This window comes from Pelobates fuscus, chromosome 4 (genome assembly GCF_036172605.1).
Source record: "Pelobates fuscus isolate aPelFus1 chromosome 4, aPelFus1.pri, whole genome shotgun sequence".
Lineage (NCBI taxonomy): Eukaryota > Metazoa > Chordata > Amphibia > Anura > Pelobatidae > Pelobates > Pelobates fuscus.
The window spans coordinates 237,295,902-237,320,489 of NC_086320.1; the positions used below are offsets into that span (position 1 = coordinate 237,295,902).

At 39.1% G+C, this 24,588-nt stretch overlaps 1 protein-coding gene across 2 annotated transcripts in view; it reads left to right on the top strand.

The window, feature by feature from the left end:
* The window catches only part of UBP1 (upstream binding protein 1), a 76,249-nt gene that overhangs the window by 34,875 nt on the left and 16,786 nt on the right, over nucleotides 1-24,588 (top strand). Inside the window, exons 5-8 of one of the 2 annotated variants that reach the window (XM_063452005.1) lie at nucleotides 7,897-8,003; nucleotides 8,867-9,019; nucleotides 9,936-10,046; nucleotides 10,898-11,005. In XM_063452005.1, coding sequence (XP_063308075.1) covers nucleotides 7,897-8,003; nucleotides 8,867-9,019; nucleotides 9,936-10,046; nucleotides 10,898-11,005 — 479 coding nt within the window. The remainder of the gene's footprint in view (nucleotides 1-7,896; nucleotides 8,004-8,866; nucleotides 9,020-9,935; nucleotides 10,047-10,897; nucleotides 11,006-24,588) is intronic. The other variant, XM_063452006.1, reaches the window with a different exon arrangement.

Sequence of the window (24,588 nt, forward strand, 5' to 3'; positions counted from 1 at the left end):
TCTATGTATATGTGATATCAAGTTAAAGACCCGTTTGCCCTCTAAAAAAGATGTATAATATGTGTTGGTGCAATAAATGACAGAGATGCAAATTGCATTTGAACACAAACCGCAAAAAAATGCAAAAATGGCTTGTGTCTTTAAGCGTAAGATAAGCTTCTGAAGCTGTGTCCTTAAGGGGTTAATAGTTGCATTATTTTGATATTTTTGTTTTTAATTTTCATATCTTTGTCTTTTACACATACTCTCTCAAAAACTTTCATGTTCATTGATTTCAAATAAATAGTATAAAATGTAGAAGGTTATTCAAGATTTTTGTGCTTGAAATCATCACGATTAAAGGAACACTATAGTCACCTAAATTACTTTAGCTAAATAAAGCAGTTTTAGTGTATAGATCATTCCCCTGCAATTTCACTGCTCAATTCACTGTCATTTAGGAGTTAAATCACTTTGTTTCTGTTTATGCAGCCCTAGCCACACCTCCCCTGGCTATGATTGACAGAGCCTGCATGAAAAAAAAAACTGGTTTCACTTTCAAACAGATGTAATTTACCTTAAATAATTGTATCTCAATCTCTAAATTGAACTTTAATCACATACAGGAAGCTATAGCAGGGGATAAGAAAATCTTAATTAAACAGAACTTACAATAAAGAGAGCCTAAATAGGGCTCTCTTTACAGGAAGTGTTTATGGAAGGCTGTGCAAGTCACATGCAGGGAGGTGTGACTAGGGTGAATAAACAAAGGGATTTAACTCCTAAATGGCAGAGGATTGAGCAGTGAGGCTGCAGGGGCATGTTCTATACACCAAAACTGCTTCATTAAGCTGAAGTTGTTCAGGTGACTATAGTGTCCCTTTAATTGTTTGTTTTTTCTGGTAAACTTTAAATTTCTGTCCCTTAAAAACTTTTTTTTTTTTTAAAGCATAATTTATGAAAAAATGTAATATCCGTATATGTATCCAATTTATTAATAGGGCAGCTGGGGACAACTTTAAAACCTTTGTTAAAAATACTGATATAATTAAAATTAAAAATTTTACTCGATTAAATAAAGAATCTGTATTTCCAAATTTTTTCTTGTGGTCTCCTTAGTTCTCTGTTCTCCCCTGTTTCCACTTATTCGTATTCTCTGAATCGTATGTTCGGAGCAAATGGGGTCCTTATTTTTTTGTCTTCCCTTTAAAAAAGGACTACACTTTTCGTAACACAAGGTTCGTAACGAATACTGGCAGTATGTCCCAACAGAAAATATTGCATTAATGGGATGATTATGTGGAGAACTTTTTAGTTTGCTGAAATATATCTCCAGTATTTGGTCTACAGTGTGCATCCACCAGAGTATGTGGAGCATTGTTGTTGGCATCTCCAGCAGTGTTTTCAAAGCGTTTTTGGGTATATATGTGCTAACTCTATGACAATGTTCTGCTTGCTTCCCAATGTGACCTGCTCATAGATATATTCGCTCTTTTCAATGCAGTACTCTTCTGCTGTAAAAGAGCAATGGAGTTTCGCTTCCCATTTGTAATATATGAGGGTTGTGCTAATTGGCAGCTGTTCAGGATTGCGTGGTAACATAAAAAGGTTTAGCAGGAGTCTTTGCCCAATACAGAACTTACAAAAGGGAGTTACTACTAGATCTAGAAGTGATGCTTGCACTTTGTTGATTGGCAAAATGTTCTTTATGCGGAGATAGGTGAACATACTAGATGACAGTGAGTGGTAAGTGGAGCACGTCTCTGGCAATGGGATAGGACCTTGTGGGTAGAGTAGTTGTTGAATTTTGGCAATACTTGCTTTTGTCCAGATTTCCCATGGATGATCTGATGTTGGGATATGTAGGGAACTCGTCAGTGCAACTAAGAGCCCAGAGGTATGAGGAAGAATCTTTGGCAACCAAGCACACAGTCTGTAGTGTGAGGGCTGTCATGCTTAGAATTTCTGCAGGAAGTAGTTTGTGTTTGCTAGGAATCCACAAGGTGTGCTGCTCTGGGAAAGGTGAGCAGTATGGGCCTTGTAGTTGCACCCACAAATGGGATTGAGCTTGAGGGATGAAAGCCCGGCTTTTGATGGCTTAATTGCATTGTGGTATAATTGTACATCTGGAACACAGAGGCCACCACAGCGGGTAGAGTTACACATTAGATGATATATTATTGTTTAAAATTTAAATTAAGTGCGCTTGTGGGTGTGGAAGTAGAAACACTGTTCATAAAAAGCAGCATATAATCAAGTATTCTTTTTCTTCTTTGATTATGGCGGACATACAGCAAAGTGGCAAGTGACATACATGTCAGTAGCAGGTTACATATGTTCACATGGGTAATAATCGATCTTATTAGTATGTATCCATCCTTCACATAGCAATAGTGTGTGTGTGTGTGTGTGTGTATATATATATATATATATATATATATATATGATATAGATTCTTTTAATCAAACAAATAAGTTTGAATGTCTATCTGTTCCTGTCCAAATCTGAGATGATTAAATTGCGTATACGCAGAAGTAAATTCACACTGACACACGGAGTTCAGGTTAAAAGAACTTCGAGAAAATTTAATGGTATCTGGTTAAAAAGCGGGCTTGCAGACCCTTATAAGAGCAATATTACATCATCATAGAATATCAAGATAACAACAAATAAACATCATTTATTGGGTTAGGTGTTAAGTGGCTATGTCAATCCCCAGTCATCAATATTATTAATTGGCTTAAGTGTTAAGTGGCCGGCTACATGACCTCCCACCTAGAGGTGGCGTCATCTTGGACACGGGAGTGGACACGATGGCCCAGGCGCCATCTTGCTAGCACGAGGCTTTACTCGATGGGAAGGGGGCTTTAGGCGCCATTTTGAGTAGTTAGTGATGTTATATTCGAGGTCAGGTTCAAGGCTTTTTAGTGAATGGACATTTCATTAGTACAGTTCTCATGATCTAACTATGGCATACATTGTTACATATTACAGGAACTTGACAATTCCGGTGTTACTCATATCCTTCTAGAAAATACATTCTCTTTCTAATATTCTAAATGCTGTTAGGAAAATCTGTCATAATGAAGTTAATGGAGTTAATGGGGAAATTTAATAAAGGTTTTAATAATTCTACAACAGATAGATATATATATATATAATTTTTTTTTTTTTTTTTTTTTTTTTTTTACACACTACTCTTGGGTTTGCAACCTGACTGGTATTTTACTGGCACAGCCGGTATTTGAGGCTGTGTGGCCGTGCCGGTATTGCAGTAATACCAGCAATACAAATGCAGGTATTTTTCTCAGAATAAATGGAGATTACTCTGCAATACCAGCACCGGCCAGTAGGGGTCACTGTGTGTGGAGAGAGGCAGGGATAGGAAGTTACAGCATATCCCTGCCTCTCTCTACTACTCACCGATCCGTGGGGGAGCAGCTACACAGCAGAGTCCAGACAACAGCTCTACAGTAAGTGAGGGATGGGGGGAAAGATAGTAGGGACACATGGGGACACTGAGAAACTAGGGGACACTAAGGGACATAGGGGACACTGAGACACTAGGACAAATGGGGACACAGACACTGGAAAACATGGGGACTCTGAGACACATGGGGACTCTGAGACACATGGGGACTCTGAGACACATGGGGACTCTGAGACACATGGGGACTCTGAGACACATGGGGACTCTGAGACACATGGGGACTCTGAGACACATGGGGACTCTGAGACACATGGGGACTCTGAGACACATGGGGACTCTGAGACACATGGGGACTCTGAGACACATGGGGACTCTGAGACACATGGGGACTCTGAGACACATGGGGACTCTGAGACACATGGGGACTCTGAGACACATGGGGACTCTGAGACACATGGGGACATAGGGACATTGGGACATAGAGACACTGTCCCCATTTCTCCCAGCTAGTGTCTCAGTGTCCCCAAGTCTCCCAGTGTCTGTGTCCCATGTCTCTCAGTGTGTCTAGTGTCCCCATGTGTCCCTATATGTCCCAGTGTCCCCATGTCTATGTCCACAACTGTCCCCATGTCTCCCAGTGTCTGTTCCCATGTCTGTGTCCCTAGTGTCTTAGTGTCCCCATGTCTCTCAGTGTCCCCAAGTGTCTGTCTCCCAGCCATTGTCCCCTAGTCTCCCAGTGCCTGTGTTCCCATGTGTCTGTGTCCATAGTGTCTCAGTGTCCCCATTTCTCCCAGTTTCCCTAAATGTCGCTGTGTTCCCGGGTCTCTCTGTGTCCCCATGTCTCTGTGTCCCCAGTATCCTAGTGACATGGGGACACACTGAGACATTGGGACACTGGGAGAAATGGGGACACTGGGAGACTAGGACTGGGTGACATGGGTACACTGACACTGTGATACATAGGGACACTGGGTGACTTGCGAGACTGAGACACAGGGAGACATTGGGAGCAATCCATCTATACAGCAGAATCAAACTGTGAGTAGTTTGTTGGTGATTTTACAGAATTTTTTCTGATGTCACTCCTTGTGATTATACAAATGATTAAGGCTGGTATTTTTTTCCCAAGAAAGGTGGCAACCCTAACTACTCTTCACATACTCTTGCTTAAAGGAGCACTACAGGGTCAGGAACACAATCATGTATTTCTGACCCTAATATGTTAAAACCACCACCCTGGCCCCTCCTTGCCTCGCTAAGTATAGTAAAATATAACTTGTATTCAAGTCTGCAACTGCTGGCTCTGCCTCTGAACTGACTGTCTGCTGACATCATCAGAAGTGGTGGTCTGAGCAAATTACAATACTTGCCCATAGGATTAGCTGAGACTGTTAACTAGGCAGATCAGGGGCAGAGCCAGCACAAGTCCAACATAGCCCTGGCCAATCAGCATCTCCTCATAAAGATACATTGAATCAATGCATCTCTATGAGGAAAGTTCAGTGTCTGCATGCAGAGGGTGGAGACACTGAATGGCAGTGCTGCACACTAGGCAGTACTGCCCCAGGAAGCACCTCTAGCAGCCATCTAAGGAGTGGCCAGTGGAGTTATTTTCTCTGAAAAGACAGTGTTTACTGCAAAAGCCCTGAATGGAATGATTCTGCTTACCAGAACAAATACAATAAGCTGTAGTTGTTCTGGTGACTATAGTGTCCCTTTAAGTTTGGAAGCTTAAGAGGGATGTATGGGAACAAAACCTGTGTGGACTGGCTGACAATAAAATTAGTTTAGGTAATGCTGTTGGTCTCTCTAACAATGTGGTATGTCCCCTCCTTTCTTCTACACTCACTACATACACCTTTTCTCTGTCTCCGACTGTATATCAGGAACTGCTGCCTGCTAGTAAGAAGGTAAGGAGACAAGTGGACCAGCAAGTGCTAGGGGACATTGAGTGAGCGCATCATTAGACACATTTATGTCAAGCTCAGGGTGCTGCCTGCATAGTATGCCCTTAGTTGGACAGCCTGCAGGATTGGCGGGCAGCCTGACATGCATTCATGCCAGGCTGTCCTTCAAATTCTTTGGACAGACATGCCCCCTTTTTGGGCATGTTCTCCCCTTTTGGCAGGTCTGGTGACGTGATTCGCACCAGTGACCCACCCTTTTACCCTGCCCATTGACTCCCTGCTTCACTGGACACTGCTGTTAGGGGGTATGGATTTACTTGAAAGATGAAAGCATAAATTAGAGAGAGATTAGCATAGAGTATATGTTTTCTTATAGCTGCATCCCATGAGTCTCCCTCCAACACCATCTCCATCAGATACATGACGCTTGGGAGGTATGACCGTTTTAGTGTTTTTGGTCGATAAGATTCTGTAAATAGGCCCATCATAATTGTCAGCACCAGGCCCACTGGGCTCTTAATCCGGTCCTGGTGATAGCAATCTGCTCTTGCAGCTGAGATCGTTTGCAACAGAGTAGCTTAGATAGCTAATAATGTCTTGTATCTGTAGCTATCTAAATCATTGCTATTGATGGCATCCATAGTTATTTGTAAATATGCCGTCTATGCACAATAACTTTTTCTCAGTCCGATACTTTGTATCCGTTAGGATGTCTGTGACTAACGCACCTTATCGGTGCAAGATAGAAGTAGCAGCTAGATTACAAAGTAACCACTAAATACAGAAGAGTGGCTTGTTGTTAACTCTCTAAATATACAACTGTGTAAAAAACACCCTGGTTAGATGTATTAGATAGTGACTGTTAAAGTGTGTAAATAGAGTTCATTTCTAACCGGTACACGTTGTATCATTATTGGACCCTTATAAATCCACTTACTTCAGGAAGTTATATATTGTTGAGGATCCTCTAAAGCAGGGGTTCTCAACCTTGCCCTCAAGGACCCCCTACCAGTCCAGGGTTTAGGGATTACCTGGGTGTGTCTTAAGGTGTTCAGAAAAAGAAAAGAAAAAAACACCTTAGAGTCTAAGGTGTTTTTTTTTTTTTCCCCCTTTTTCTAAACACCTTAGACACACCCAGGTAATCCCCAAATCCTGGACTGGTAGGGGGTCCTGAGGACTGGGTTGAGAACCCCTGCTCTAAAGGGATCTATATTAAGCATCCAAATAATAGTGCTAATGTTGGAAGTGTTGTGAAAACATTATCAGCTTCCGATTACTAGATGTGAAGAGAGGGAGGTAAAAGAGAATAGTTGGTCTAAAATGTAACTTAACTTTCCCTACTGTGCCTTCAAGGGCACCCCTTAACCGAAAACGCTTTCCCTGGTTGGTATATAATAAAGGAATCCACCCTCCTCATATATAGTATGGTAAAATTGAGAGATCGATATAAGGTGGTAAGTATGGAGATAAGGTAGCCTGTGAGACAAATAAAGATAAAAAATATGTGCACGCAGAAAATCCAAAAGTTAATCAGAATTCGATAGAAGTATAATAAATTATTTTGCTGCTACATCTAGGTAAATATATGATCATTGGATAAAGTCCTAGTTGCTCTGGTTGCCCTGACGCGCGTTTCGCTCATAAGCTCATCAGAGGACACTGAATGTGTTTTTCATACACCTAATCTTTGACAGCGTGGTCAATCCAGTACAACATCATATTGCTCTCAGTGGCTTAGACTCCACTTATAATTGTATCCCAGCTATATCGGTCAGTATTAAACTGCGGTTGATATTGACATACAAAGTCTTCAGGGCATTTTTACCTATACAATTATTTTTACTTCACAATTTTTTGATTTTCTGTTTCTCACTTTATGTTGACGTGTCAGTCTGTAATATACAAGGGCGCTTTTTTAGTAACTTATTAAAAGTGATGTTTTATTAGTATTTGTCATTTTATATTTATTTTTGGATCCAGTAAATATCATAGGAATTCCCTGGTTGTACCATCCACATGAAACTGCTACCTCCAACTCTTTGCTTTATGATAAATGTTATAGCACCATTTTAATAATCTTTTTTTTTTTTTTTTTTTTTTTACTTGTTATAGACTTTGATTTTAAATCAAATATGGTGTCAAAGCTACACAGTTGGATATTCCATTGGTAAAACTTTGATGCCAGTGGTTACTGCTCTTGATATTTACAGACTCCGAGAGAGTCACAAGACTGGCCAGCACAGGCCTGTTTAAAGCTTTCCTTGCCCTGTGAAATTAGAAAAACTATCTCGAAAGCATGCATCAGGAGAAATTGGTTATATCCCACACCAAATTTTAATAGACTATAACTTCTGATAAACTGGCATTGGTGAGACCCATGTCCAGGCCATGTATGCAGATTGAAAAATGTAGAGATACTTGCCGGTTGAGGGGTTGTGCTATTTCAACAGGGTGAATCTACGTAAGCATTGATATATCAACTATTAGCTAGGGTTTCCTGGGAGATGCATGCTACAGTGTTGTGCAGATTCTAAATCGTTTTCTGTAAATTTTATAATTTTAATTTTGTTTTATCTATAGATATCCCCATGTCTGTCGGAATAATTGATCCAAGAACAAACCCGGGTCAATTAAATGCTGTTGAATTTCTATGGGACTTATCCAAACGCTCATCTGCATTTATTCAGGTTTGATATTTCCATGTTTATCATGGCAACATTTTACACCAAAACTAGGTTGATGCCTCTATAATATTGGCACATCTGGTACCAATCTGTATTTAACTGTCCAAGCAGTGATTGTGTGTGCTCGGAGGATGGGCCTGTCAGTGCTGCGCAGATGTGGACAGACTAAACTGGGCATTGGCTTAGTGGCAAGTGAATGGGTTATATAGGTGCTGGAACAATCCCCCCACACTCAGTGAACCTTCACATACTGGGAGACCGTGAAGTGTTCTTTGATGTATATGTAGGCAGTTTGGTGCTTAGCTAGCTGGATTTGTCTTTATATTGTCTGGTCTAGTGACAATACAAGCCATATAATAATGTCCAGTGGTGGCACACCCTTTCTTCTCCCTGTCTCTGCCTATGGGATATCCCTCCCAATGCAGTAAGGAGGAGGGATAGCATAGAAAGAGGATATGGCTTCAAGGATAAACTGGCTTTTTACTTTTTTTTTTTTTTTTTTTTTTTTTTTTGTGGAGGACAAGCAACCTTGCTCCATACTGTTTTATGGTTGAAACACCCATTAATTTTTCTTGTGTTTGTGATATAGGAATAAACACTTGAATATTATTAAAACCGTGTAAAGCCATGGGATTTGGTCTGGAAGCAGGGAAGACTGAATTGACTTAATCCAGCAAAAATATTCCACATTTTACACTCAGTATGTTGTACGATTCTGAGCAGCTAAAAGCAGTCTACCTATTCAACCTGTATAATACACAAAGCATGGTAGCCCACAGTGTTTTTTTTTTTTTTTTTTAGTTTCCAGTATAGTCAAATACATTCTGTTTTAGAATCATGAGTACATTTTCTCCACACCCCTCCAGGTGCATTGTATCAGTACAGAATTTACCCCTCGCAAACATGGAGGTGAAAAAGGTGTTCCATTCAGAATTCAAGTTGACACTTTCAAACAAAATGAAAATGGAGAATACACTGATCACCTGCACTCAGCAAGCTGCCAAATCAAAGTTTTTAAGGTAACGGACATAAATATGAACACTGACTAAAGTATATGGCCTATCTCGTATGTTGAAATACATACATATTTACTTTGTGTGCATTTAAAAGTAAGGTACAAATGTACAAAGCAAGAGGTGCATTAAACTCTTTTAAAGCTTGTGTGACACTGTTATCACTGTGTATGTGCATGTGTGTAAGATGTATGTTTTTAATCCGTTTTTCTACAGTACATGTCATGTAGCTGCTCTAAACTTAGTGGAAAACTTTAGTGTTGAGAATACAAAGATGTATTCCTCCTCCCCCCAATCCAATAAGCGTTTTTATTAGATTTGCATTAACAGAGAATAGGTAGATATTGAAATACTCATTAAAAAAATATGCATATGTGTGTGCAGATACAAAAGTCATCTGTTATATGAACAATAAATGAAAATTACAAATGTAATGATTGTGGTCGACATTTCGTTTAAAAGCATTTCACATAAAAAGAAAGCATTAGCATGGAGCAGCGAGAAAAGAAGAAAAGATGTTTTGAAGATAGCTGTGGAGTAACAGGCCCCATTTGTGATAAATTGCTTTGATCAATTGACAGCCAAACTGTCTTATCCCTCTTGAAAGGTCACTCGAGAGCACGTGTAGTAAAGCCATACCTGGGCATTGTAGTATTTGCACGTTGCACACCTTGTACAATGAGATGAAGTGGTCAGGGTGCCTATAGTGTTCCTTTAACCATAACATGAAAAAAAACTTGTAGTCTAAAAGCTGAAACATGCATTATGGAAACTGCCTTTGATTTGACAGTTTATAGTATCATCTCTCTCGAAATCTTCAATGGCATTATTTTTGCTTGAAACACTGATTAAAACAAATAATTATTAAAGATGCATGACTCTGTGTATTGTTTATTGCATAACCTTTTAATTTTTCTTATAGCCCAAAGGAGCTGACAGGAAACAAAAAACAGACAGAGAGAAAATGGAGAAAAGAACCCCTCAGGAGAAGGAAAAATACCAACCTTCCTATGAGACCACAATCTTGACTGAGGTAAATTGCCAATTAGGTTATTAATGCATATTGTGCATATGTGAATTGGTTTGTTCTTACTCTACATCAGAAGCTGCAACACACACACACACTCCTCTAACTCTCGCTTCTTCCAAGTTTGCCTCAACAGATTTCTCACTTCAGGGTTTTCCTTTACTAGTTATCAGACTTTTAGTCAGAGGCTACACATTTGTATTTCCGTGCCCACTTTCCAGACAAGATTATTAGTGTATGTAACCGAGATGTAATCACATTCCGTATTCAGTTGCTTTAGTCCATTTTGGAAGTGCTAGACACATAAAATAACACCCCCTTTCTCTCATACTAGTAAATCTGATCTTGTATATGTTCTAATTAATTAATTGAGCCATGGATTTTTAAGTGTTTTTGTAATTGGTCTTGGGGGGAAAAAAGCGTGTATTTACGCTATTATATTTAATATAATATAATCTCTCCTATATCCTTTTTTTTTACAAGCCTAGTTTGAGATTAGTTCATGTACGAGCTAAGAATTACTTTTCTTAATTTCCTTATTTGTTACTCCATTAATCCTTTGAGTTATCTTTGATATTAAAGATTGTTTGAATGTTGGTTTGTACGTAAAAGGGAAATGAGAAGAGTGATATAACTATATAAACCTTTTTATGTCAATTAAAAAAAAATAATATATATATATAATATATATATATATATCTATATCCGCTTCTAGATTTTAACTATTATATATTTTTTCAAATAAATTATTTTGTAATCCCAGTCCTCAAACTAAAAGTGATTAAACACAAGAAGCTTTTAAATCAAACTTGACAGTCATGAAGAAAATTGATCCAAATTTTTGGTGTTTATCCCAGATGAGGCTTGAGCCTATATTTGAAGATGCAGTTGAACATGAGCAGAAAAAGTCCAGCAAGCGGACTTTGCCAGCAGACTGCGGTGATTCTCTGGCAAAGCGAGGCAGTGTAAGGGACCTCTGCTTACTTTTTAATTTATTTATTTGTGCAAGATATCTTGTGCAAGAATAGCTGTGTTAGATCTAGGAGATACTCCTAAAATAATGCTTGCTTCTTTATGCATCATGCTTCAGTTATTTTTGAAACTGAAACTAATTTTGTTTTATAGAAATGTTCTAATAGGTGTGCATACAAAGACACCAACCATGTTGCATATAAATAGTACACTTTTGAAATATAGAATCCCTTATTTACCAACATTAACTATTTTAAAAGTATATTTTCAGGGGTCTATAACCCTAGAATAAAAAAAATGCATTCTGTTAATTACATTAAATTGCATTGGTTTCTGCATAAGCTAATAAGAGTTAAAACCGGATCAAAGTCTTCGAGAGTGCTTTTTTCCCCCCCCTATCTCTTTGGTCCATCTCCTCCAGCAGCTTTTTAAAAAAAAAAAAAAAAATTACATTACCAAACAGTCATTCTCAAAGACTGTTAGAATTGAGATTGACTTGATTGTACTCTTGACAACTCTGATAACTCTTGTTATGCAGGGCTTTCCTCATATGCTTTGGGCAGTATGTGGAGGAGGGGGACTGCTATCTGATGTGCTGCCCATATGCATACAGTGGATAGTACATCTAAAAATAGATTTACGTGTTGACATCCCCATTCAGAATGGTTTGTGTAGCCAAATTTTCCTACCAAAATCCCAAGATTGTCTATATGTTTGTTAGTTATAGGGTTACTCTAAGCACCAAAACAACTTTACTTTTATAAAGTTGTTTTGTTGTATAGATGACACCATAAACATTTTGGTGTATAGGTAAGGCCCCAACAGTCTCACTGCTAACTTCTCTTCCATTTTTGAGTTAATCACTTTTATTTCTGTTTATGCAACCCTAGCCACTTATGTGTGACTCACACAGCCAGCATGAAAACAAAAACAAATTTCAACCAAATCTTTACAGAACACAATGTTTACTTTATAAGGTTTTATCTCCTGCTCCGTTGTTTGAACTTCAGTTGCTCCAACAGGCTATCAACAGAAATTCCTAATTACAAAATCTGTGCATTGAAGGAAGTTTAAAAATTGGATCTATCTATACAGGATGTGTGTAGGGAGGCTGTGTAAGTCAGTCAAGAAAGATGTGGCTAGGGCTGCATAAGCAAAGTGATTTAACACATGACCGAGAATTGAGCAGTAAGACTGCAAGGCCATGATCTATCACTTCATTAAGCCACAACTGTTTTGATGCTTAGTGTCCATTTAATACTTGGGTGCTTTGTCCCTGTTTGTTCCATTTATCAGTGTTTGATCTGTATAATGTAACTGCAGATTAAAAAATATATTTTCCTTAATTCTCTTGCAGTAAAAAAAAAAGCAGCACCTGTCCTATTACAAAAAAATATGGAAATCTCTTTGGACTGTGAATAATATTAGAATATGTATTTAGTTATGCAGGGAACAAAAGCCCTGCACAATGTAGAGTTCCCTGTTTGGTGTCTTTAATGCCATTGAACAAATTTCAACATAAACCATTAATGCAAGCAGAAACATTTTCTTTTTTTTTTTCTTTTTTTTTTCTTCAATTGCAGTGATTTAAAAAAAAAAAAAAAAATCAATACTACATTTCTTTTATGGGAGAAAAAAATCCTTCCTAAATCTAACACCTGAGTAAATGTGCTTTTATAGACTGAGGTTCACAGGTTTGGGAATGTTGTATAAAGTATGTAGATCTTTAAGACATTCTACATTCATTTTTATTTATTTTTTCGTTTAATGGTCTTATAATTTTTTTTCTTCTTTCCTTGCAAAGGAAATCTACGGTATTCGAGATTTTTATGGTGTTATGTGAAATAAATAATATGCTAAATTCACAAAATGGACCAATGAACTAAAATCACTTATGTAGTTTAAGACATCCACGTGCAGGTAGCGTTATTTAAGGCAGTTCCGTGAATCACTTGTCATAGATATTTTCTCCAGAATGTCTGTCATGCAAAAATTAGCTTACGTTAGGTTGATAATACAAAACATTCTGTGTTTGTGCTTTGTGATTCTGATTTTCTTTTTTATTTATAAAGTGAAGTGAATACAATTTGATATTGGGTTTATTTATTCCACCAGAGAGTAGTACACCAAGCAATATGAATAAATATTAGCTGTCATTCTCAAATCTTGCACAGCACCCAGCATATATTGGCCATTATGAAATTCAGAAACCACATCTACTGGATTATTCACTAAATGATTTTTTTGCAAATTAAAATAAAGTAGAAACATTTCCACTGCTGATATATATATATATATATATATATATATATATATATATATATATATATATATATATTTCCGTTGTTATTTTACAAAAAAATGGGATTTAGTGAATAACTCTGCTACTGTAGGTAGGAATTACTGCTTTCTTGGTCTCCTGGTGCAATTAGGTATAAATGTGATATGCAGTATGTCTGTCTTTTCTACCTTTCTGTATTATGACCATAAAAGATAAAGTCTATGAAGAGAATTTTGTAACCAAAAACAAGTTATTCACTGCACATTGTTTTAGAAGATTCCTAATTTTAAGTTATTTAAAAAAAATACATGATTTTGAGTGTTTTATAGGTTTATAGGTTTATAGGTATATGCACGTTTATAGGTATATGCACGTTTTTACTTTGACCCATTTATGCCAACATTATTGATAGATAAAGGGTAAACATAGAAACATAGAATGTGACGGCAGAAAAAGACATACCTTACCATCAAGACCTTCTGCAATATCACTAATAAAAATGGTGACCAGCCCATGCTTCGATTATACTCCATTGACTACAACCCTCTGTTGCCTATCACTCAGCCACTGCCTTACCCATTCAACAAGATTGGAATCCAAACTTAAAGATTGCAGTTTATTGATGAGCCTTCTATGTGAAACAGTGTCAAAAGCCTTACTGAAATCTAGGTAAGCATTGTCTACTGCACCACCATGATCACTACCCAATCAAAAAAAATCAATAAAATTAGTTTGGCATGATCTCCTTGAAGTAAACCCATGTTGTCTCTGATCTTGAAATCTATGGAATTTTAGATGTTCAACAATCCCATCTTTTAACATGGTTTCCATTACTTTCCCCACTACTGAAGTAAGGCTTACTGGCCTATAGTTGACCGACTCCTCCCTACTACCTTTCTTGTTAATGGGCAAAGAATTCGCTAACTACCAATCTTCTGGGACTACTCCTGTTAACAATGATGGGTTAAATAAATCTGTTAATGGTTTTGCTAGTACACCACTAAGCTCTTTTAATAACTTTGGGTGTATTCCATCAGGTCCCATTGACTTATTAGTCTTTACTTTTGGCATTTGAAATAGAACCTCTTCCTCTGTAAAATCACATGTAACAAATTACTAATTTGTACTTTTTCCTTACTGAGGCCCCCTTCCTTCATTTTCATCTGTAAATACTGAACAAAAATATTAATTGAGGCAGTCAGCTAGACCTTTATCCTCTTCTACATACCTTCCTTCTTTTGTTTTGAATTGAAAATATCCTTGTTTTACTTTCCTTTTCTCATTTATGTATCTAAAAATGTTTTATCCCCCTTTTTTACTGACTGTTTTCTCTTTTGTGTGTGATTCGGAAGCTCTTATAACTTACTTAACCTCTTTCTGTCTAATTTTATAGATCTGTCTATAATTACTAAATGCTAACTTTTAGTTTTTTACTATTTTTGCCATATTGACAGAGCACCACAGTAGTTTGCTTTTACTGACAAGCCTAATGCAATATTCTTTTGCCTTCAGCAGTGCAACTTTTAAATAATCCCATTTCTCTTTGACCCCATTTAAACTGTTCCAGTCTGATCATGACTCCTTTACACATATTCTAATTTTAGAAAAGTCTGTTTTTCTAAAGTCTAAAACTTTTTTGTTTTTGTGCGGCATGACTCACTGACTGATCACTGGATCCTAAACTTTCACCTACAGTAATCATAGTGCAATACAGTAAATATTATCTTAAAGACAGGTGGTTATATGGCTATGTACAGTCCACTCACATTTAAATGAGCTATGACAGAGCTCTGCTGTGAAGCGCTTGGACGGTACAATCCCCGTCTTTGGATTTATAGTGGTTGTCACAGATGTTTTCAAAGTGCATTGTACTTGGTAGATATAAAAAAAAAAGATAGCAGCAATATGGTGAAGTAAGTACTAATATTATATTAAATAGTAAATGGTATTGTACTTACACTTTCTAGAGCAAATGACCTGCTCTAGTGTAAACGGCTTAGGTGGTATAATCCCCACCAAGGATATACAGGATCAGGAAACAAAAAAATAGTGGATATAAAAAGTAACTTCAAAATGGTAAAGGATAAAATATATAAAATAAAGTCCCACTTGACGCGTTTCACCTGATAGGCTTCTGAAGTACTTCTGAAGTACATTTTTAACACACTTGCTACATGCACCTTCTGTCCTTGTTTTGGGGGGCTATTGGATTGATTATTTATTACCCTTTTGTCCCCCCCTCCTAGTTTAAATACATCCTAGCAAAACCTCTGAACTGCTCACTGAGAACATTTGTTCCATTTTGAGAAAGATGCAAACCAACTTTTTTGTACAGTTTATTTCCAGTTCAAACCGAGCTACCATGAGCAATAAAGCCAAATCCTTGCTCCCGACACCATTCACCAAGCCACAAGTTAAAGTCCCTAATACGCATCCGCCTGTCGTTCTAAATGTTATGCACAGGCCAAACTTAAGAGAATGACAGTGTGGAAGCAACAACAAAAACGTCCTTTACCTCTGAAACCTCATTGCAAGCCAAGTCATTTGTCCCTAGATGGACAAGTACATCCAATTTCCATTCCTGCTTTGCTCGCTTAACAAGATTACAGATACGTCTCCTGTCTCTGTGAGCAGTAGCTCCAGGAAAAGTTCTCACAAGACTGCTATTGTCCAGCTCCACACCTCTTATGATAGAAAGCAGTTGTTGTTGAGGGATTCTATCAGACCTCACCATAGTCTCCAAGCCTGTCTCCATAATACCACTGCACTCGGTGCCTGAACCTGTCTCCACTACACTTTGAAAGTGCTGGAAATGAATTTTGTAGAGCAGCAGACTGTGCAATATGCCCTTTATCCACAACTCTAAGTCTACCAGATCCTACAGTAATCCATCTGCCATTCCTAGTATGTTTCTGCAGCAGTGACTTTACAACAGTTCCAGCCTGAGTTTGCTTGGAATGTCTCTTCTGCCTCACTATATAAGATTCCTTATATTTTATAGAAAACCGTTAAGAAGGCACAAACACACTGTTCATTAAAGAGATTTAAATAAAATCGTAACAATATTCCAATTGGATTGCATGCAGCAAGAATTCCCATTACTCATAATTTGCTAGAATACACTGCCCAAAAAAAATAAAGGGAATACAAAAATAACATCCTAGATCTGAATGAATTAAATATTCTTCTGAAATATTTTGTTCTTTACATAGTTGAATGTGCTGACCACAAAATCACACAAAAATAAAAAAAAATGGAAATCAAATTTTTCAACCCATGGAGGTCTGGATTTGGAGTCACACTCGAAATTAAAGTGGAAAAACACACTACAGGCTGATCCAACTTTGATGTAATGTCCTTAAAACAAGTCAAAATGAGGCTTAGTAGTGTGTGTGGCCTTCACGTGCCTGTATGACCTCCCTACAACGCCTGTGCATGCTCCTGATGAGGTGGAGGAAGGTCTCGTGGGGGATCTCCTCCCAGACCTGGACTAAAGCATGTGCCAACTCCTGGACAGTCTGTGGTGCAACGTGACATTGGTGGATGGAGCGAGTCATGATGTCCCAGATGTGCTCAATTGGATTCAGGTCTGGGGAACGGGCGGGCCAGTCCATAGCATCAATGCCTTCGTCTTGCAGGAACTGCTGACACACTCCAGCCACATGAGGTCTAGCATTAAGAGGAACCCAGGGCCAACCGCACCTGCATATGGTCTCACAAGGGGTCTGAGGATCTAATTTTGGTACCTAATGGCAGTCAGGCTACCTCTGGCGAGCACATGGAGTGCTGTGCGGCCCCCCAAAGAAATGCCACCCCACACCATTACTGACCCACTGCCAAACCGGTCATGCTGGAGGATTTTGCAGGCAGCTGAACGTTCTCCACGGTTTCTCCAGACTCTGTCACATGTGCTCAGTGTGAACCTGCTTTCATCTGTGAAGAGCACAGGGCGCCAGTGGCGAATTTGCCAATCTTGGTGTTCTCTGGCAAATGCCAAACGTCCTGCACGGTGTTGGGCTGTAAGCACAACCCCCACCTGTGGACGTCGGGCCCTCATACCACCCTCATGGAGTCTGTTTCTGAATGTTTGAGCAGACACATGCACATTTGTGGCCTGCTGGAGGTCATTTTGCAGGGCTCTGGCAGTGCTCCTCCTTGCACAAAGGCGGAGGTAGCGGTCCTGCTGCTGGGTTGTTGCCCTCCTACGGCCTCCTCCATGTCTCCTGATGTACTGGCCTGTCTCCTGGTAGCGCCTCCATGCTCTAGACACTATGCTGACAGACACAGCAAATCTTCTTGCCACAGATCGCATTGATGTGCCATCCTGGATGAGCTGCACTACCTGAGCCACTTGTGTGGGTTGTAGACTCCGTCTCATGCTACCACTAGAGTGAAAGCACCGCCAGCATTCAAGTGACCAAAACATCAGCCAGGAAGCATAGGAACTGAGAAGTGGTCTGTGGTCAGCACCTGCAGAACCACTCCTTTATTGTGGGTGTCTTGCTAATTGCCTATAATTTCCACCTGTTGTCTATCCCATTTGCACAACAGCAAATTGTCACTCAGTGTTGCTTCCTAAGTGGACAGTTTATTTCACAGAAGTGTGATTGACTTGGAGTTGCATTGTGTTGTTTAAGTGTTCCCTTTATTTTTTTGATCAGTGTATTAACACACAGGAATCTTTTTTCATAATCACATCTTCAATGAAATGCCGACTATAAATGTATTTATTTTTTAAAGTTAAGTTTTCTGTACCCTAATAGAACATTGGGCCACTCCATTTTTATCTCTCTCACTTCTCTTATCCTGAGATCATTGTTACTGATGATCTTGGGCCAGTCAAATGTTTCTCATAAAAGCATTATGGCTCTATGGTACTTGTGCTTCATTTGTTGCACTCCACCTGTCAGCTACTTCTCTTGTGATGTAGTGATTTACTTGCAGTGTTTCTCCACGACCAGCATTAACATTATTTGCCAATGCTAAAAGTGAACATTTTCATTAATCAAAAGTCTTTACCCCTTAAGGACCAAACTTCTGGAATAAAAGGGAATGACATGTCACACATCTCGTGTCCTTAAGGGGTTAAGGAAGTTCCTCCTGTGGTGATCTGACACACTAGGAACCATTCTGACTGACAAATGTAAGCATTGCATTTCACAGTGTTTACCGTATAAGACGAGTTTTTCAGCACATTTTGTGCTGAAAACCCCCAACTCGTCTTATACTCGAGTCACTGTCTGTATTATGGCAATTTACATTGCACAGACAGGGGGCTGGCAGCGAGCGCTTACATCTCCTGCAGCTCCTGTCAGCTCCCTTCTCCTCTGCGCCGGTCCGTTCAGCACCTCTGTCAGATTCCAGTGTAAGTCTCGCGAGAGCCGCGGGGCCATAGTGCGGCTCTCGCGAGACTAACACTGTAAGCTGACAGGGGAGCTGACCGGACCGGCGCGGAGGAGAAGGGAGGCTGACAGAAGCTGCAGGAGAGGTAAGTGCTCCCTGCCAGCTCCCCTCTTCCCCCCCACTGAACTACCAATGCCACTGGACCACCAGGGAGTGAGAGCCCCCCCTCCCTGGCCAGCTAGGAAGCAGGTAGGGGGGACGAAAAAATTAATATATAAATAATAATAATAAAATAATAATAATACAAAATATTAATGAAACAAAAAACAATATTAAAATAATTAAAAAATAACCCCCACCAAGGCTCTGCATCTCACACTCTGCATCTCACACTCTGCATCTCACACTCTGCATCTCACACTCTGCATCTCACACTCTGCATCTCACACTCTGCATCTCACACTCTGCATCTCATACACACACACTCTGCATCTCATACACACACACACTGCACTCATACACACACACTGCACTCATACACACACACACTGCACTCATACATACACACACGCGCACACACACACACACTGCACTCATACATACACACACGCGCACACACACACACACTGCACTCATACACACACGCGCACACACACACACTGCACTCATGCGCACACACGCACACACTGCACTCATGCACACACACACACACTGCACTCATGCATGCACACACACACACACACACTGCACTCATGCATGCACGCACACACACACACTGCACTCATGCATGCACACACACACACACACACACACCACTCATGCACACACACACACACACACACACACCACTCATGCACACACACACACACACACTGCACTCATACACACACACACTGCATTCATTATATACACACACACACTGCATTCATTATATACACACACACACACACACACACACTGCATTCATTATATACACACACACACACACTGCATTCATTATATACACACACACACACACACTGCATTCATTATATACACACACTGTAAATAAATATTCAATTAATATAATTTAGGATCGAATTTTATTTAGAAATTTACCAGTAGCTGCTGCATTTCCCACCCTAGTCTTATACTCGAGTCAATACGTTTTCCCAGTTTTTTGGGGTAAAATTAGGGGCCTCGGCTTATATTCGGGTCGGCTTATACTCAAGTACATACGGTACATTTGTTTGAATGCAGGCACAGAGTCTTTGCACAAACTAGATGCACAAAAATTTAGTGGTTTTGTGCTTGGTGTTCCTGTAAGCACAGATTTTTACAGAAGTCAAACTGAAATTAGTGGTGTAAAAGTTAACTTCTATTAATGCATTTTAACAAATTAATGCATTACACAAAATTGATACTGGCATGCATGAAGAGAGAAACCTGGTTGCCTGATTGACAGCTCTAGGGGGCAGTCTTATAGCTGCAGAGGTGGTTTTTTTGTTTTTTTTTAACAAAACACTGCACTTATAAGCCACTGTCAGAGGTGAGAGTGAATGCAGGGTTTTAAATGTTTAAATGCATCTTGAAGTGATGCTGATATAGATCCAATGTGATTTTTGGTATATTCAAGGGAGCCTAAATTGTTACTTCAAGTGCACTTGAAGGAGCGTGAATTAGACACCAGACACCTGTTGGTATTCTAAATAAGCCTCTGACCTTTATTTTGTCAATTGTGTTTTTATACATTAAAAAGTAAGTGCTTACGTGCAAATACTCGTAGGAAGGGAGTGAAAGGAGTACAGATAAGACATAGGGATGAACACCATGTACATATAACAGATAATTCAGAGAGAGAACCGACTGATTTAGGAGAGACAGCTCAGGTTGGGCTATCTGCTCCCGGAACTAGACATATATGGTCTTAAGTGTCATTTTAAGCATTAAGCATTTCCTGAGTCCAAGTTAGCAAATTTTAATATAGGATATCTAATATGACACCGATAAGCTTGAACCTTGGAATCAAAGTAAATTTATTTCACAATACCAAGTTATGTTGCTGAGTGACCCTTTTAAGGCACACTGGACTGTCTAACCTAGACCTTTCTCACAAGGCAACACCCACTCATGCTGAGAGTAATTATGTGCGTATACTAAACCTTCCTGAACTGTTCTATTATGTTACTCTACTATCTTTGTTGCAAGGGTTATTTAATTTACATACCAATCCTTGTTGTATTACATTGTATTCCTTCTGACTTAAAGCAGCTTTGTCATGGACACTTGTCTGGTGATGTTTATATTACCTAATTGTTTCCCCAAAAGTATTGTCACATGTCCCTCATTCTAACCTCAGAAAAGCTCTCTGTTTGGCATCTCCTCCCCATCCGGCATCTTTTTCAGTGCCCATCCTTCCACCTCACTTCTGATCTCGCACATGCCCACTCCCAATTGTACTAGGCATGTGCAACACTTGCAAAAGGAGAAATTGTGAGATTACTTAGGATGGAGGTGATGGAATATTGAGGGATATTAACGTGGCACTTGACAAGTCCTGAAAAAGTTAATTAAATTGCATTAAGCTCCACTCTTTGTCAAGAGTAGGAAAATACTTAAAACAAAGTAGCTGCTTGAGGAAAACTGAGCCGCTGGCTTTGGCTATTTAGATGGCCTCACACAGCTATGGGATATGGTTAAACCGATCGCAGCCGTGGTATGGCTGTCAGTCTACAGAGCACTTCCTTTAATCCTAAGGAAAGAATAGGAACAATCTTGGGGACTAAATACATATTCAATACATTTTTGCTGTGCACAGGTTTATTTAGCTTCTTACAACAAAGAGACTTAGCTGCAGCACTAGTCATTAGGCAAGCCGAGACAGTCCCGCTAACCTGGAACTACCAATTCACAAGAGGCAAATTTCTGTATGGGACATCTCACTAACCACTCATACCTCACATATTGTGCTACTGTATATAGCTCCATGGGAATGAGATTCTGGTCCACCTGATGAATCGAGCGTCTGATAGGAGATATGGAAAGCAATGTGGGTTTTAACTATTTGTGTCAGGCATACAGAGCAATTGTACAAGATGCTTTTCAGGTAGTACCCAACAGACTAAACAAAATGGGACCGCTCCCGACAAACTCATGTTGGAGCTGTGCGGTGACACTGACACATTCCTACAATGGTGACAAACGTGCTCCAAATTACAATGTTTCTTGTCTACGGTGCAATCACCGATAGCGCAGGTATTAAAAAAACTTCCCAGCGGACCCGTGTGCAATGTTTGAAACAATTAGCTCTCACTAGAAATTAGGGTAAACTAGCCACAATGATCACATTTGTAGCACACAGATACACAGGAGAGTTATGGCCAAACGCATACACACCATTACCACAGCGATGTGAAAAATTGAAGATGCACTCGATATGGATAAACGAACTGACCAGATACACTCCAAAAGTTTTCCATAAGGTTTTGGACCCGTGGCTATAAACCTATTGGTTGCCACGTCCCCATTGTAAACTCCAATAAAGGTTACAGAGATACCACTCAATTAGTGCCTCAATTCACAGGCACAACCAGCAACCTACAACCCAACTCCTTTGTGAGACCTAGACATTTCCTATACTTCATCGATACTCCAATTTCCTATCTCCTTTCATTCTTCTATCCTATTCTTTTCCTTACTGACACACAACACACCTTCCTGTACATAGTTGCCTTCCGACTTCTCCCTCTCCCACAACTTGTACTTACCACACTGTCATGATGTAGTGGGTTGACAAAGACACCCAATAAATGTCGAACTCCGTCAACATCTCCAATAGGTCCTCATTATAAAGTATTATTTAGTTTTCAGTTTTGTTTTTGTTTTTCTTTCCATTTGGATGACCATATTTGTATGTGTAGTCATACAATTGTAGCAAAAGAGAGCTCTCTCTTTTACTACAATTGTATGACTACACATACATATTTGATACGACTAATTGAGGTTGTTCATACTTCCAGGCAGCATTCTTTCACGTTTTAGGAATAGTGTTTTTCTTTGAGTACAATTTAGGGTTATGCCTTGAGACATCCCTGGAGTGTCTCACTGGTGTACAGGCTCTGTGGAGAGAGAGAGAGAGACACAAATAGTTGGGTGTGTTTTTCTCTTCACAGATCCTGTTTGTGTTTCTGGTCTTTTTTTGATGTTCATAACATAGTTAATGTTTGAGGCTCTAGTGCTCGCATTTCAGCCGTTTTTAAAGAAGTAAAGCCCGATAACTTGATAACTTCCTATGAGGTCGCCAGGCGGTGCATTTGGCACTGCTGAATTATATTTGGAGTTTCTTAAATCAGAAACTGTTTTGCTTATTGACATGAGCTTCTGGATTTTGGCCCATCCTGAACAATGAAAACCATGGTAAAGCATATTTCAGAACCTGATTCTTTTACTGAAACCTTTTGTTGCATTTACAGCCTCGCAACAGGATCATATTGAGTGAACCAAGTGCTTTAGTTAATTCGGTGTCATAATGTAAAACCAAGATTGTGATTGGTTCTATCAATTGTATTTTATTCCTTTGTTACTTTTCACTAACAAGTTTAATCGGATCCACAGATTTTCTATTGGATTCACATCAGGGCTACTACCTGGGCATTCAAGCAGTGTAATATGATTTTCCTGAAACCTTTTTGCACACTGCAGCAACATAACAAAGTGAAGTATGTAGGCTTGATTATCTTGGACAAAGTATGTGCCATAGGCTTCAGTTTTAACTCAAGTATATCACCGGTGTTTTTTTTTCTTTTTCTTTTCTTTTCCCATTTACAGTACCACAGTCTGCCCACACCTTTTGCTGTCATACTAGTCCAGGCCATAACTCTAACTGGATGATTCATAGTAATCGTACTCACATTTACTAGAGCAAAACTTGCTCTAGTGTATAGCGCTGGTGGTATAATCCCCACCCAGGGATATGCTGGTACTCGGAAGTGAAGTTTGGAAAAATTAAAAGTGTGAATATAGTTATAAAATACACTATTTACCAAACATAAGATAAGAACAATAAAAATGAAGCCTTTGAATAGGCGAAACGCGTAAAGTGGACTCTTGAATTTCATTTTTATTGTTCTTATCGTTTGTTTGGTAAATAAAAGTGTATTTATATCTGTCTCAAAATAAATTCAAAGTCCTGCTGTGTTACCCACAATATACCAACACACTCTAAACACCTGTGTGCTCACCTCTCTTTGCACACAAAAACAGAATAACAGCAATTATACATACATAAGGAAATAGGCGGAGTATGGTTGGTTTTCAGGTATAATATTGCTGCAAAAGTCAAAACAACATGGCCAAAGCCTAGTGTAATATAGTTGGTCTAATCAAAATAGACAAAAATGTGTTTCTAATGGTATGGTAATCATAAAGATGGAGCCAATATAAGAGGCTCCAAAGGCACAGGTGGGGAAGTTGGAAGGGACCCCACTCCCTTTTGTTGCTTTAGGAGTCTTCCTGTTTTCACAGTAGTTCCACTGCACGTGAATTCCAGTGTCAGGAATTTCTTTATTAGTGCAAAACAAAATAAAATAAAAGTTAAATATAAGATAAAATAGTAAATGGGTACAATATATAAAGTCCAAAATAATTGGTGAAAGCTTGCAAGACGCGTTTCACCTATTAGAAGGCTTCTTCAGTTGCTTGTAGATCTTGAGAGAAGGATACAATACACAATATGCGGGGGAAAAAAGTGTTGCCAACCAGTGCTATAAACCACCTGAGTGGGAACCCCTTATACCACTCTAAATATCAAAATACAAATACATACAATTGGTGGAACACTTTGGGCGGATAAACATGGAGCCAAATATAATCATAAGGCTCTCATGAATAGCGCAGGAGGACTCTTTTAGGACGTCCTCAATCCTGCTTCTTGATGTATTTGGTGCAGGTGATGGATGAAAAACGACGTCTTTG